The sequence below is a fragment of the Amphiura filiformis genome, chromosome 9 (assembly GCF_039555335.1).
Source record: "Amphiura filiformis chromosome 9, Afil_fr2py, whole genome shotgun sequence".
Classification (NCBI taxonomy): Eukaryota; Metazoa; Echinodermata; class Ophiuroidea; order Amphilepidida; family Amphiuridae; genus Amphiura; species Amphiura filiformis.
In genome coordinates this window covers 51672165-51688998 of record NC_092636.1, presented here as the reverse complement: position 1 = coordinate 51688998, position 16834 = coordinate 51672165, and the positions used below count along the sequence as shown (strand labels likewise).

General features: G+C 35.6%; 2 protein-coding genes across 2 annotated transcripts in view; both read left to right on the top strand.

The window, feature by feature from the left end:
* Positions 1–8001: 8001 nt before the first annotated feature.
* On the top strand, positions 8002–16634 carry LOC140160137 (probable cysteine desulfurase). The gene is made up of 5 exons (XM_072183415.1): positions 8002–8242; positions 12447–12477; positions 12924–13040; positions 15056–15173; positions 16530–16634. The coding sequence occupies exons 1-5, from the start codon at positions 8002–8004 to the stop codon at positions 16632–16634; spliced, it is 612 nt and encodes a 203-aa protein (XP_072039516.1).
* LOC140161133 (uncharacterized) overlaps positions 15112–16834 on the top strand; it is a 22555-nt gene continuing 20832 nt past the window's right edge. The window contains exons 1-2 of the mRNA XM_072184561.1: positions 15112–15173; positions 16530–16595. The gene's annotated coding sequence lies outside the window, so the exon portion shown is untranslated. The remainder of the gene's footprint in view (positions 15174–16529; positions 16596–16834) is intronic.

Sequence of the window (16834 nt, the reverse complement as noted above, 5' to 3'; positions counted from 1 at the left end):
GAAAAAAAATCGGCATCAAGCCGAATGCAAAACTATAAAGAAATGTTAAAATGAAGAAGTTGACCAAAATTTAAAACGGCACTTATATAGCAGAGATTATTGGGAACATGAAGGAAAGAAAATAATAAACAAAACAAAAAACAAAACGAAAATAAAATAAAATGAAAACAAAACAAAAAACAATGATGATTCATTCAGTACGCAAAAACTTACTTTTTGTCTCATATAAACCCGGCATGATTGCTATCTTCGGTAGACAGTCATATCATTAAAAAAATCATTAAACATAAAGAAAAAAATTAGAGGTATGAATCAAGGCCCTAAATGCTATTTACAGAAGATAGCAAGGAAAGCAAAAACATTCAAAATAATAATGTTCCAAAATAACATTGCCTAACACGCGTTCTAGATTATGATGATGGGAACATGAAGGAAAGAAAATAATAAACAAAACAAAAAAAGCAAAACAAAAATAAAATAAAATGAAAACAAAACAAAAAACAATGATGATTCATTCAGTACGCAAAAACTTACTTTTTGTCTCATATAACCCCGGCATGATTGCTATCTTCGGTAGAATCCAGGGCCGGTAAAACAACATTAATTTGCCGCACGCCTAGAAAAAAAAATTGGCATCAGGCCGAAAGCAAAGCTATAAAGAAATGTTAAAATGAAGAAGTTGACCAAAATTTAAAACGGCACTTATATAGCAGAGATTATTGGGAACCTGAAGGAAAGAAAATAATAAACCAAACAAAAAAGCAAAACAAAAATAAAAACAAAACAAAACAAAACAAAACAAAACAAAACAAAACAAAACAAAACAAAACAAAACAAAAAACAATGATGATTCATTCAGTACGCAAAAACTTACTTTTTGTCTCATATAAACCCGGCATGATTGCTATCTTCGGTAGACAGTCATATCATTAAAAAAATCATTAAACATAAAGAAAAAAATTAGAGGTATGAATCAAGGCCCTAAATGCTATTTACAGAAGATAGCAAGGAAAGCAAAAACATTCAAAATAATAATGTTCCAAAATAACATTGCCTAACACGCGTTCTAGATTATGATGATTCAAAAGGCAAAATGGGAGGATTCAGTGCGCAAAATCCCGGGGCCGGTAAAACGGCATTAATTTGCCGCGCGCCTAGAAAAATAATCGGCATCAAGCCGAATGCAAAACTATAAAGAAATGTTAAAATGAAGAAGTTGACCAAAATTTAAAACGGCACTTATATAGCAGAGATTATTGGGAACATGAAGGAAAGAAAATAATAAACAAAACGAAAAACAAAAACAAAATAAAATAAAAACAAAACAAAAAATAATGATGATTCATTCAGTACGCAAAATCTTACTTTTTGTCTCATATAAACCCGGCATGATTGCTATCTTCGGTAGACAGTCATGTCATTAAAAAATCATTAAACATAAAGAAAAAATATTAGAGGTATGAATCAAGGCCCTAAATGCTATCTACAGAAGATAGCAAGGAAAGCAAAAATATTCAAAATAATAATGTTCCAAAATAACATTGCCTAACACGCGTTCTAGATTACGATGATTCAAAAGGCAAAATGGGAGGATTCAGTGCGCAAAATCCCGGGCCGGTAAAACGGCATTAATTTGCCGCGCGCCTAGAAAAAAAATCGGCATCAGGCCGAATGCAAAACTATAAAAAATGTTAAAATGAAGAAGTTGACCAAAATTTAAACCGGCACTTATATAGCAGAGATTATTGGGAACATGAAGGAAAGAAAATAATAAACAAAACAAAAAAGCAAAACAAAAATAAAATAAAAAGAAAAGAAAACAAAACAAAACAAAAAAAAAAAAAATGATGATTCATTCAGTACGCAAAAAATTACTTTTTGTCTCATATAAACCCGGCATGATTGCTATCTTCGGTAGACAGTCATATCATTAAAAAAATCATTAAACATAAAGAAAAAAAATTAGAGGTATGAATCAAGGCCCTAAATGCTATCTACAGAAGATAGCAAGGAAAGCAAAAACATTCAAAATAATAATGTTCCAAAATAACATTGCCTAACACGCGTTCTAGATTATGATGATGGGAACATGAAGGAAAGAAAATAATAAACAAAACAAAAAGCAAAACAAAAATAAAATAAAATGAAAACAAAACAAAAAACAATGATGATTCATTCAGTACGCAAAAACTTACTTTTTGTCTCATATAAACCCGGCATGATTGCTATCTTCGGTAGAATCCCGGGGCCGGTAAAACGGCATTAATTTGCCGCACGCCTAGAAAAAAAATTGGCATCAGGCCGAAAGCAAAGCTATAAAGAAATGTTAAAATGAAGAAGTTGACCAAAATTTAAAACGGCACTTATATAGCAGAGATTATTGGGAACCTGAAGGAAAGAAAATAATAAACCAAACAAAAAAGCAAAACAAAAATAAAATAAAAACAAAACAAAACAAAACAAAACAAAACAAAACAAAACAAAACAAAACAAAACAAAACAAAACAAAACAAAAAACAATGATGATTCATTCAGTACGCAAAAACTTACTTTTTGTCTCATATAAACCCGGCATGATTGCTATCTTCGGTAGACAGTCATATCATTAAAAAAATCATTAAACATAAAGAAAAAAAATTAGAGGTATGAATCAAGGCCCTAAATGCTATCTACAGAAGATAGCAAGGAAAGCAAAAACATTCAAAATAATAATGTTCCAAAATAACATTGCCTAACACGCGTTCTAGATTATGATGATTAAAAAGGCAAAATGGCAGGATTCAGTGCGCAAAATCCCGGGCCGGTAAAACGGCATTAATTTGCCGCGCGCCTAGAAAAAAAAACCGGCATCAAGCCGAAATGTTAAAATAAAGAAATGTTAAAATGAAGAAGTTGACCAAAATTTAAAACGGCACTTATATAGCAGAGATTATTGGGAACATGAAGGAAAGAAAATAATAAACAAAACAAAAAAGCAAAACGAAAATAAAATAAAATGAAAACAAAACAAAAAACAATATTGATTCATTCAGTACGCAAAAGCTTACTTTTTGTCTCATATAAACCCGGTATGATTGCTATCTTCGGTAGACAGTCATATCATTAAAAAAATCATTAAACATAAAGAAAAAAATTAGAGGTATGAATCAAGGCCCTAAATGCTATTTACAGAAGATAGCAAGGAAAGCAAATACATTCAAAATAATAATGTTCCAAAATAACATTGCCTAACACGCGTTCTAGATTATGATGATTCAAAAGGCAAAATGGGAGGATTCAGTGCGCAAAATCCAGGGGCCGGTAAAACGGCATTAATTTGCCGCGCGCCTAGAAAAAAAATCGGCATCAAGCCGAATGCAAAACTATAAAGAAATGTTAAAATGAAGAAGTTGACCAAAATTTAAAACGGCACTTATATAGCAGAGATTATTGGGAACATGAAGGAAAGAAAATAATAAACAAAACAAAAACAAAACGAAAATAAAATAAAATGAAAACAAAACAAAAAACAATGATGATTCATTCAGTACGCAAAAACTTACTTTTTGTCTCATATAAACCCGGCATGATTGCTATCTTCGTTTAACAGTCATATCATTAAAAAAATCATTAAACATAAAGAAAAAAATTAGAGGTATGAATCAAGGCCCTAAATGCAATCTACAGAAGATAGCAAGGAAAGCAAAAACATTCAAAATAATAATGTTCCAAAATAACATTGCCTAACACGCGTTCTAGATTATGATGATTCAAAAGGCAAAATGGGAGGATTCAGTGCGCAAAATCCCGGGCCGGTAAAACGGCATTAATTTGCCGCGCGCCTAGAAAAAAAAACCGGCATCAAGCCGAAATGTTAAAATAAAGAAATGTTAAAATGAAGAAGTTGACCAAAATTTAAAACGGCACTTATATAGCAGAGATTATTGGGAACATGAAGGAAAGAAAATAATAAACAAAACAAAAAAGCAAAACGAAAATAAAATAAAATGAAAACAAAACAAAAAACAATATTGATTCATTCAGTACGCAAAAGCTTACTTTTTGTCTCATATAAACCCGGCATGATTGCTATCTTCGGTAGACAGTCATATCATTAAAAAATCATTAAACATAAAGAAAAAAAATTAGAGGTATGAATCAAGGCCCTAAATGCTATTTACAGAAGATAGCAAGGAAAGCAAATACATTCAAAATAATAATGTTCCAAAATAACATTGCCTAACACGCGTTCTAGATTATGATGATTCAAAAGGCAAAATGGGAGGATTCAGTGCGCAAAATCCCGGGGCCGGTAAAACGGCATTAATTTGCCGCGCGCCTAGAAAAAAAAATCGGCATCAAGCCGAATGCAAAACTATAAAGAAATGTTAAAATGAAGAAGTTGACCAAAATTTAAAACGGCACTTATATAGCAGAGATTATTGGGAACATGAAGGAAAGAAAATAATAAACAAAACAAAAACAAAACGAAAATAAAATAAAATGAAAACAAAACAAAAAACAATGATGATTCATTCAGTACGCAAAAACTTACTTTTTGTCTCATATAAACCCGGCATGATTGCTATCTTCGGTAGACAGTCATGTCATTAAAAAAATCATTAAACATAAAGAAAAATATTAGAGGTATGAATCAAGGCCCTAAATGCTATCTACAGAAGATAGCAAGGAAAGCAAAAATATTCAAAATAATAATGTTCCAAAATAACATTGCCTAACACGCGTTCTAGATTACGATGATTCAAAAGGCAAAATGGGAGGATTCAGTGCGCAAAATCCCGGGGCCGGTAAAACGGCATTAATTTGCCGCGCGCCTAGAAAAAAAACCCGGCATCAAGCCGAAATGTTAAAATAAAGAAATGTTAAAATGAAGAAGTTGACCAAAATTTAAAACGGCACTTATATAGCAGAGATTATTGGGAACATGAAGGAAAGAAAAAATAATAAACAAAACAAAAAAGCAAAACGAAAATAAAATAAAATGAAAACAAAACAAAAAACAATATTGATTCATTCAGTACGCAAAAACTTACTTTTGTCTCATATAAACCCGGCATGATTGCTATCTTCGGTAGACAGTCATATCATTAAAAAAATCATTAAACATAAAGAAAAAAAATAGAGGTATGAATCAAGGCCCTAAATGCTATTTACAGAAGATAGCAAGGAAAGCAAATACATTCAAAATAATAATGTTCCAAAATAACATTGCCTAACACGCGTTCTAGATTATGATGATTCAAAAGGCAAAATGGGAGGATTCAGTGCGCAAAATCCCGGGGCCGGTAAAACGGCATTAATTTGCCGCGCGCCTAGAAAAAAAAAATCGGCATCAAGCCGAATGCAAAACTATAAAGAAATGTTAAAATGAAGAAGTTGACCAAAATTTAAAACGGCACTTATATAGCAGAGATTATTGGGAACATGAAGGAAAGAAAATAATAAACAAAACAAAAAACAAAACGAAAATAAAATAAAATGAAAACAAAACAAAAAACAATGATGATTCATTCAGTACGCAAAAACTTACTTTTTGTCTCATATAAACCCGGCTTGATTGCTATCTTCGGTAGACAGTCATGTCATTAAAAAAATCATTAAACATAAAGAAAAATATTAGAGGTATGAATCAAGGCCCTAAATGCTATCTACAGAAGATAGCAAGGAAAGCAAAAATATTCAAAATAATAATGTTCCAAAATAACATTGCCTAACACGCGTTCTAGATTACGATGATTCAAAAGGCAAAATGGGAGGATTCAGTGCGCAAAATCCAGGGCCGGTAAAACGGCATTAATTTGCCGCGCGCCTAGAAAAAAAACCCGGCATCAAGCCGAAATGTTAAAATAAAGAAATGTTAAAATGAAGAAGTTGACCAAAATTTAAAACGGCACTTATATAGCAGAGATTATTGGGAACATGAAGGAAAGAAAATAATAAACAAAACAAAAAAGCAAAACGAAAATAAAATAAAATGAAAACAAAACAAAAAACAATATTGATTCATTCAGTACGCAAAAACTTACTTTTTGTCTCATATAAACCCGGCATGATTGCTATCTTCGGTAGACAGTCATATCATTAAAAAAATCATTAAACATAAAGAAAAATATTAGAGGTATGAATCAAGGCCCTAAATGCTATCTACAGAAGATAGCAAGGAAAGCAAAAACATTCAAAATAATAATATTCCAAAATAACATTCCCTAACACGCGTTCTAGATTATGATGATTCAGAAGGCAAAATGGGAGGATTCAGGGCGCAAAATCCCGGGGCCGGTAAAACCACGGACTAGGCGTACATCTTTTAAATAATGTCGCAACACCCTGCATGCCTAACTGCTTGAATGTTTTTACTTAACTTGATCTCTAGAAGATAGTACAACTGGAGACTAAAATTACATCATCAATTTAATTTAAGCTCAGTATCGTCAGAAGATAGTAAAAACACGAATTTACCATGATTTGTTAACGAAAGAAAAAGTCGAAAGACATGCCGTGATTTGCTCGTGTCTATTAAGCTCCTGCATTAACTAACACGGTGAATGTTAAAATTGAAATATCTCAAGAACGGAATACAGTATGAGGGACGCTGAAACAAACTTTGAAACAAAGCCACTGATTTCTCTATCTGTTATTTTTAATTTAATGTAGGGCCTATGATGAATTCGTGTGTTTTTGCTATCAACTGCCGATAGCTCAAATTTAAGTGCGTATAGTTGACTCTTGGCTGACGGTCTTTGTCGCGACGAGATAAGGAGGCACACCAGCACGATTTCGCAATCAAAAACTGAAACCCGTAAATAGACCCGTAAAACGTAGAAATTGAGCTTATTTGTTGCATTTTTTCAGCCAATATGTGTCTGAGATACGTATCTTTGATGTTATATTGAACATGGAATGGTTTTTATGAAATTATGTGCAGAACAAATGATTTCCAATCTGTTCTGGCGGACTAATCGCGCAAAAATGCATGTATCGATCGATGTAAAATCTCAAATTGAGTTTTTAACAGCTTAGAAATCACGGGAAAATATCAAGACAAAAATGAAAACATCAGTTTATTTTCAATTAAATTGAAGATAGCTCAAATAAACTGATGTTCATTTTTGTCTGCTGAGCACAGAATTCCATAGAACTGTGTGCTCCTGATCGATATTGATATTATAAAATTAAGTATAGGGCCTACCGCGTATACCGGTGCTCTATCTACTGAAGATCAAATTGAAATTTCAAGTAGTGAAGATTTCCTTTAAACATGTTTAATTTGTACCTGGTTTAAAAACGTTTATTTTTGACCATCATAATTTAGATAAATTAAAATGTTCTCAATGAGTCTACCTGTTTTAGTGCACGCTTCCATTTTCTCAGCGGGGACCCGGGGGGAAGCGCGTGTGTCCAGCTAGTCGAAATAATATCTCATATTGAGTTTTCAATAGATTAGGCTAGATATCAGGGGATGGGGTAAAAATGTCAAATTGAAGATAGCTCAAATAAAATGATGTTTTCATTTTTGTCTCAACTGTGACGAAAATACCATTCGTCAGCATTTTGAGTATAATAATGACAAATTTAAAATTTATTGATATTATAAACTTAGTAGGCCTATCTACTGAAGATCAAAATAATTGAAATTTCAAGAAGTAGTGAAGATTTTCTTTAAACATGTATATTTTCTGCTTTCTTTAAAAATGTTTATATATTTGACCATCATTTGAGTTTCTTTGTCTTCAGTAGACAGCACCACGCTTTAAAACCGGCAAGCTACCTCTAAGGAGAAGCTAGGAGACAAAATGACAATATGAAATTTAATCGTCTTCGTCTACTGAACGAGATAAGGAGGCACACCAGCATACGATACCGTAAAACGTAGAATCACAAAAACAACAAAAACAACAACAACAACAACAACAACAACAAATCGACGGACAAACCAGACAGACGGGAGGTCTTCTGGTGCTCCTGCGTGTAAAGGGATTTGTACACTTATTAATGAGTAATATGGCAGCCTCCACGGCAGCAAACAATGCAAAACTGCATTTTGCTGGAAGCAATAAAGAACCAAATTTCTTGCCTCATGGAGTAAGGAAGTTCTATCAGTTGCCAGAATCCAATAAAGAATCCATCGGTCATCGTAAGAATAATTTGCGATCGATAAATCCCACTGAACTATTCAATTATATCAACGAAAATGTGATCGGCCGAGACTTCGTGTTTGCTGGCCCGTGGGGATCACGTACAAGTAAGTTCAGCTATTAAATAATACCAGACGACGGTGGACGACATTATTCAATGTGGCAACAGCCAAAAGCGTAAACAAAACAGACAATATGACGGCAACACTGTCTGCACGTTGGACGCAATTATTTTTTCCCGAGCCAAGATCATGAGATGCGTTTTAGCTCTATTTGGCCCCCTCTGCGTGGGAGGCGAGACTCTCAACCAATTACACCACGCAGTCGCATTGAGTACACGTGGGGGGAATTTTCAGTATATATCGTAACATATCGTTCGTTATTCATACAAAACATTCAAATAAACAGTACTTACAATGAGGTTCATTGGCGAGGTACTCACACCTCCGTCACTACGATTTCCACTGTCCTTCTCCGTACGAAGGTCTGAGACTCCTGAGCCTCTGATCCAGAATTCCAGATACACATAAAATTCCACTTTTTCTCATAAATACCACTTCCTACCATTCCTCACGTGAAGATGAGACTTAAACAAAATATATTTGGTGCATGTTCGTGAATTTTGAGCACATTTGAGGATGTAAAAGACCAGACTTGTGACTGTTATCGTCGCCGTGTTTTGAATTTTTCCTATAAATAGATGCCGTCGGTGTGACGTCATCACCGCGACGTGAGTTCACGGTGCCCCGTTTCTACGTACGTACGGCATTCATGGCCCTATGGTGAGGAAGGAACAATAAGGGCCATGACAGTTTCGGGCTAGTGGGGAGCACACCACCACTAAACGTCCCAATTTGAAATACATGATTAATTGATACATTTGCAAGAAAAGACCCAGGGGGCATTTCACACAAATGACCATACGGGTATGTTCCCCGGAAAGACCCCCCTTTTTGGATTTCGCAGCTCTCCTACCGAAAGACCCTGTATACCGGGGGTACTCAGTACAAATGACCATACGGGACGTGCCGCAAATATGGGTAGCATTTTCAGCCTCTTGGTATATCAATAACCCTTTTTTCAAAGCCTATTTTGGTATATGAATGGGTCCTTTTTCAAAATTTACTCAATTTTTTCGGAAAATAGCCCAATTTTTCGTTAATTTAGCCAAAATGTTCACAATTTTCCCAAAATTTTGGGAAAATTTGTAAAAACTAGGACAATTTGGGTTAAATTCGGCCGAAAATTTTGACTTTTGGTATATCAATGGGTCCAAATTTCTTGAAAAATTGGTATATTTGGTCGCATGTCACAAATAGGTCACCCAAAAATGGAGGGGCCGTAACATGAAAACGCTTTCTTCGCACTTCAAGCTTGGTTTATTCTAAAAGTATAGTACCTATTGTAGAAAGTTTGGTGTCATTTTGTAGATAATTATGTTCTTTATCAAATACAAAAAACCCCAAGTCAATTGGACAACTACTTTGAGAGTTATACTTCAATATGTAACATGTGTCAATGGAGGGGCAGGCGGGTGAGCAGGCGGGTGAGCCCATAGGATTGTACACAAAATTGTGAAAATATGGCAAACTTCAAACCTTTGTATCTTAAAAAGTACAACTAGCATGGACCACAAATTGCACATATATAATCCTGGACTGTAGATCTACCTCATAGTGGATCAACTGTAACAAAAGATGTAACTAATTAATTGCTTAATTAAATGCTAATTAAGATAGTTTTCCCTATATGTTACTGTACAAAGTGTACACGTAATGCTCCGATATTTCTAAATGGCCTATCTCTTGCCTGAGACACCCTGCTTATTCAAAAGTACACATATTTTTTAAGAAATTTGATGAGGAATTCAATTATGCTATTAGTTTTAGTGCCAGACATGGAGGAAAAAAGTTTTAATAGATAATGTCATACAAATTCTAAAATTATTTTACAATTTTTGACCACCCTGTATGTTTAATGCAAGAGATACCAAAGTTTTTCTTCCTAATTTGTTTGAAGGGCCCATGCAATGTCTTTCTGAATCCATATTTATTTTGAGCTACATAACTTTCAGAAAAAGAAAATATGGGGTTTACCATGACAAGAAAGATGGTAATTTTGTTGATCTTCCACCCTGTATATTTCTTACCCACCCTGTATTATGATGTTATACTTTGTTGATTTGGCATCCTTGTAATATAAGCTTTCCAGAAATGTATACTTTTAATGGTCTAAAATGTATTCATTAAAAGTTGTGTTGAAGTGAATCAAAATTAGTGATATTGTTATCATTTAACATTATGTTACACAAAAGATGACCAATTCATGACATGTGACCATTTATGGGTCCACTTTCAAATTCTCAGCGGCACGTCCCTACCAAAACCAAACTTGAGTACCCCCCGGGCCCGTATATAAATGTGAACAAAACAGAGCTCCGAAAGACCCTTGATTTTAAATAATAATTTCAGCTCTATAATTGACTGAAATTTTTGGAATCCATGGGCGTGAAAATCACAAGCTCTCTAATACGTGAACATGTTCGTGTAACATGTAGTATGATTCGTGTTTGTTGCTAATTTATTGGTCAGTACACATGAAGTACAGTATGAGAAGAGCTTTTTGTGAGACCCGAGTCGTATACAAATACTGTTTTTGATCAGATTCACATGTAAAATTGGATTGAAATTACAGTGTGTGCATATAAAATTTTTCCATAAGATAATTTTTTATCCTTTTCCTTCCTTCCATCCATTTATCCCAATATTTTCAGAGCATGTTACCGGAAACATAATTTTATTTTTAGTAGGCTTGGCTGGAATTGGTGTACATGTCACATTTTGTTTATAATTTTATAATAATAATAATAATACTTTTAATAGCTTTATTTATTCACTGTAAAACATGTTCAATATGAAAATCATTATTGTTCCACTTGTCCGTGGCAAACGAATAACAATATACAGATTAAAGTGACAGGTTTACAAATAAGTACAATTATTAAAACAATAGTCAATATTATAAAAGCATAAGAACATATAATATTTAAAAAATTTAATTTTGGCAGCCATTTTGAAAAACGCCCTCTCATGTTATTCAGCGTCCTCAAATCTATAAAAAAACACATTCAAAACTTCTTAAACCGAGAACAGGACTTCCATTCTGGACCCTACTACATGTACCTCCAAATTTTTGTCTTGGAAGGGCAATCAATCAAATTTTTTTCCGAATTAAACATACAAAATATTTATGTTCTAGTTTGTTGTTCTGTTCAGATCAACTTCGTCATCATCCAGCGCTCAAATAGACCGGGGTTGAGGGTGATTTTCCCATGAAAATGCCAAAATAGCCCTAAAAAAATTGAATTCTGGGGGAAATTTTTGGTCCCCACACATGTGTGGAGCTTACGTTATCATCCAAATGGTTGCCTGGTTATTTGTCCGGATGTTTGTTTCTTTGTTTGGCTGTCCGGGCGGAAGCAAATTCATCAATCAACTGTGCAGCTCCAACACAATAACCAATTAACTTCAAACTTGGTATGGTGATAGGATATGGTAGCCAGATGTGCTGTATAGTTTTGTATCATGTTATTTGCATATTTATGAATATTAATGAGCTTATTTGCATATTTTGCCTAATTGTCATTAATCCACTCTGCAGCTTAAACGCAATAATTGATCAACTTCAAACTTGGTTTGTGATTGGATATAGTGGCCTGATAAGCTCTATAGTTTTGTGTCATATTATTTGCATATTTATGAATATTAATGAGCTAATTTGCATATTTTGCCTACATTGTCATAAATCGAATTTACAGCTTAAACGCAACAACCGATCAATTCTAACATGGTATTATGGTAGTATTTGGTGGCCTGATATGCTGTATAATTTTATTTTAATATTAATAAGCTTATTTGTATATTGCATATTATTTGTATTTACAAATCTTTGTTATTTACAAACCTTTGTGTGTGGGGCCACCTTAATTCTAGTTTATAGAAAGTAATCCCTATACAAACCTTTTTTTTTTTTTTTTTTTGAAAGAGGAAATAATTTGTGAAATGCTTTCTGGAAAAAAAAATTATAAATGAAAAAACAGGCTTTCCTAGTTGCCTGCAGAACTCTACAAGAATCACTTTTATAATAAAAATGGTAAGAAGTGCCATTAGCATGATTATAATGTATGGTTTTCACGTTCCTAAAAATACCTGCCTAAGCTTGAAAAAACATATGCAAAAACATTAAAAAAACATATCTTTATTTTTAATAAGCAAAGTATTTGAACTTTTGCAATATTTTGTATCATTTCAGATATATACTGTGACTATACTGCTTCAGCACGGTAAGTATGAATGTGATCTTCCACACAAGAAGTGTGAATTTCAAATAGGGTTACCTGAATGGGTGACTTCATTTGAAATCTACACCCACTGTATGGGAGATGACATATCTTCCATCGGTTGTGTACATGTATGTGTATGGATTTCAACTGGAATAGCCAAATTTGTTCAATCACATAGATATATTGTAATACAGTATGTAATTTAACACCAACACAACAGCTGCTGGTAATGTTCTAAATTAGTAAAATTACATTTATTGATTGGCTAATGAACTTGATTGGCTTAATGTATTATACTACTCTCAAAGAATCTTGTGGTTTCTCGCTCGCAATCCATGTCCAAAAGTTCAGATAAAAACTCATTACCATTAAAATCATGATTATCCCAGATGGTGTTCAAAAAAGCCTCAAAATTATGCTCACTATGAGAATTATTTTCCACGCAGGTCACTCCAATGCATAGAGAATTATATACAGGAACAAGTGTTACCAGTGTATGGCAATACTCATACTACAACAACTGTGACATCTCTTCAAACAACCCTGTACAGACACGAGGCAAGGTGAGTCCTTCCATTAGGCTAACCCTGTACAGACATAAGGCAAGGTGAGTCCTTCCTTTAGGCTAACCCTGTACAGACATGAGGCAAGGTGAGTCCTTCCTTTAGGCTAACCCTGTACAGACACGAGGCAAGGTGAGTCCTTCCTTTAGGCTAACCCTGTACAGACATAAGGCAAGGTGAGTCCTTCCTTTAGGCTAACCCTGTACAGACATGAGGCAAGGTGAATCCTTCCTTTAGGCTACCCCTCTACAGACATGAGGCAAGGTGAGTCCTTCCTTTAGGCTAACCCTGTACAGACATAAGGCAAGGTGAGTCCTTGAGGACAGACATGAGGCAAGGTGAATCCTTCCTTTAGGCTACCCCTCTACAGACATGAGGCAAGGTGAGTCCTTCCTTTAGGCTAACCCTGTACAGACATAAGGCAAGGTGAGTCCTTCCTTTAGGCTAACCCTGTACAGACATGAGGCAAAGCGAGTCCTTCCTTTAGGCTAACCCTCTACAGACATGAGGCAAGGTGAATCCTTCTTTTAGGCTAACCCTCTACAGACATAAAGGCAAGGTGAATCCTTCCTTTAGGCTAACAAGGTGAGTCCTTCTTTTAGGCTAACCCTCTACAGACATGAGGCAAGGTGAGTCCTTCCTTTAGGCTAACCCTGTACAGACATGAGGCAAGGTGAGTCCTTCCTTTAGGCTAACCCTGTACAGACATGAGACAAGGCGAGTCCTTCCTTTAGGCTAACCCTGTACAGACATGAGGCAAGGTGAATCCTTCCTTTAGGCTACCCCTCTACAGACATGAGGCAAGGTGAGTCCTTCCTTTAGGCTAACCCTGTACAGACATAAGGCAAGGTGAGTCCTTCCTTTAGGCTAACCCTGTACAGACATGAGGCAAGGCGAGTCCTTCCTTTAGGCTAACCCTCTACAGACATGAGGCAAGGTGAATCCTTCTTTTAGGCTAACCCTCTACAGACATAAAGGCAAGGTGAATCCTTCCTTTAGGCTAACAAGGTGAGTCCTTCTTTTAGGCTAACCCTCTACAGACATGAGGCAAGGTGAGTCCTTCCTTTAGGCTAACCCTGTACAGACATGAGGCAAGGTGAGTCCTTCCTTTAGGCTAACCCTGTACAGACATGAGGCAAGGTGAGTCCTTCCTTTAGGCTAACCCTGTACAGACATGAGGCAAGGTGAGTCCTTCCTTTAGGCTAACCCTGTACAGACATGAGGCAAGGTGAGTCCTTCCTTTAGGCTAACCCTGTACAGACATGAGACAAGGCGAGTCCTTCCTTTAGGCTAACCCTGTACAGACATGAGGCAAGGTGAGTCCTTCCTTTATGCTAGCCCTGTACAGACATGAGGTAAGGTGAGTCCTTCCTTTATGCTAGCCCTGTACAGACATGAGGTAAGGTGAGTCCTTCCTTTAGACTAACCCTGTACAGACATGAGGTAATGTGCATCCTTTCTTTAGGATAACTATGTATAGACATGAGGTAAGGTGAGTTCTTCAGGGGGTACTACACCCCTGCCCAATTTTGTGCCTATTTTTGCATTTTTCTTTAAAATTATAGCGCATTGGTGACAAGTAGGACTGTAGGATACGTACATTATAGGGGCAAGGACTACAACTATTGCACTGGAAATTTTATTTCAGCACTGACAACAGTTGTGGAGTTACAGTCAAAAATGAGGGAAAACCAATATTTGATCAATAAATCAATAACTACTTGCCTTGAGTTGCTGAATTTTCAGTGCAGTAGTTGTAGTCCTTGCCCCTATAATATACATATCTTGTCACCAATGCGCTATAATTTACCATAGTATTTCCCCTTCCTTTTTGTGTCTTATTTTAAAAAAAAGCTATGGAAATCCAGGGTCTTAGCTAGAAATTGAGGTTTGCCCGTCATTTGAATATAATTGCCTGTCATTAAACGTGGGTGGTCAGATTTGTCCATACCCTGTTTCTCTTTGTTACTGGTAGAGCAACAACTTTTCATGTGCAATCTTTTATTCAATTTCAGAGACATAATCCGTAATGCAGTGAATGCCAGCGAGCATGATGCAGTGATCTTTGTAGGCAGTGGATGTACTGGAGCCATTCATAAACTTATCAATGGCCTGAACCTCAAAGAGCCTCCGGTAATTAAACCCAAATACATAATACATATTGTTTTTAGCTGTTGTGGTGCATATATCTTTTTCAGAAACAGGCAATACATACTTAAAGCCATATTGTAACATTTGGTGATGGAGGATGCCCTCAATATTTGTTAAAATTCTGTTTTTACATGATTGAATTTGTATACTTCAGTAAACTAAGATACCATGCAAAAATCAAGACTTTAGCTGCTGTAGTTTTGTCAAAATCCGATATTTTAATAAGACTGTTTATTATTATGATGGAAATGTTAGTCGAACGTGTATGCGATGTTCATATCACGGTATGTAACCTGTGTGTGGCGTAAACACACACAACAAATAATCGTACCATAGCACAACCGACAGAGTAACACACAGTAAATTCCAATTTTCTTTGCTTTACCTCAGTTGTTCGGCTCAAAATTAAAAGGGGACATGACAGTAAAAGCTAACATTTTATGGTGGGTCCTAACTTTTGTTAACAAATATACTAATCATATCAGTTAAAGATGAAATTAAAATAAATGGGATAAAATAAATATATGATTAAGATTCATTTACTTGAACTTTAAATCAATCAGTCCAGTTGACCATAGCAGTCATGCATCAGATGGTTCAAGCAATGTGTGTGAAGCAAACTACCACATGTATAATTGTGTTCACTGCAGCCATGCTATGATCATCTCGTATAGCTAGGAACCAATAAAAAAATAGAAACCCCAATTAGCGATGTTCCATTTGGCAAGACAGGATAATACTTTTTTAATTTAAAAAAAAAGTGCTGTATTTTTCTGGAATAGGGAGTAGTTGTACACAACTATGGGAGCCTGACTCTTGTCCTTCCCTTCCCCATCCCTCTGTGTTTTGATATGGAGACTCCCATCCATTCCTTCCCTATCCCCCTGCATTTGGATGAAGGCGCCCATCCTTTCCTCCCCACTCCCTGTGTTTGGATGGAAACGCCCATCCTTCCCTTCCCCACCCCCTGTGTTTGTATGGAGGCTCCTATCATTCCCTTCCCCACCCCTGTGTTTGGATGGAGGCTCCTATCCTTCCCTTCCCCATCCCTCTGTGTTTCGATGGAGGCTCCCATCATTCCCTTCCACATTCCCCCTGTATTTGGATGGAGGCTCCCAACCTTCCCTTCCCCATCCCCTGTGTTCGGTTGGAGGCTCCCATCTTTCCCTTCCCCACCCCCCCTGCATTTGTATCGAGGCTTTTTTAAAGCCACAAATGTTTTTAAATGGTTTGTCAATTGCCTCAGTAACTTCCTTCACATTTTTGGTAGTTTATGCTAATTGCCAGATATAATTACCTATTTGTTTGTTTGTTTATCTTTTGAATTTCACCATACAGGTGGTTTTATTTGGCCCCTATGAGCATCACTCCAACTTGCTGCCATGGCGTGAACTTGGAGCAGAGGTGAGATGTTTAGCATTACCTAGTACTGTAAAAGGGTAATTTTTTGCAGCACATGTAACGCAATGTAAAGCGTTTTGATACAAGGTGCTGTATAAATTCAGTGTGTAGCACTGCTTACCAAGGAGGACCTGAACATTTATTGGCACCATATGGCAATAACATGTCACTTAACATCACCATTTTCCCTCCATGAGTCACACACAAAATATATATGTATGTGAATGAATGGGCTATTCTAG

Excerpts from the sequence above, each read along its gene's own strand:
- LOC140160137 (XM_072183415.1), top strand. The coding sequence starts at position 8,002 with ATGGCAGCCTCCACGGCAGCAAACAATGCAAAACTGCATTTTGCTGGA. Across the intron at positions 8,243-12,446 it reads CCCGTGGGGATCACGTACAA|ATATATACTGTGACTATACT; the intron begins GTAAGTTCAGCT and ends GTATCATTTCAG. Across the intron at positions 12,478-12,923 it reads GACTATACTGCTTCAGCACG|GTCACTCCAATGCATAGAGA; the intron begins GTAAGTATGAAT and ends TTTTCCACGCAG.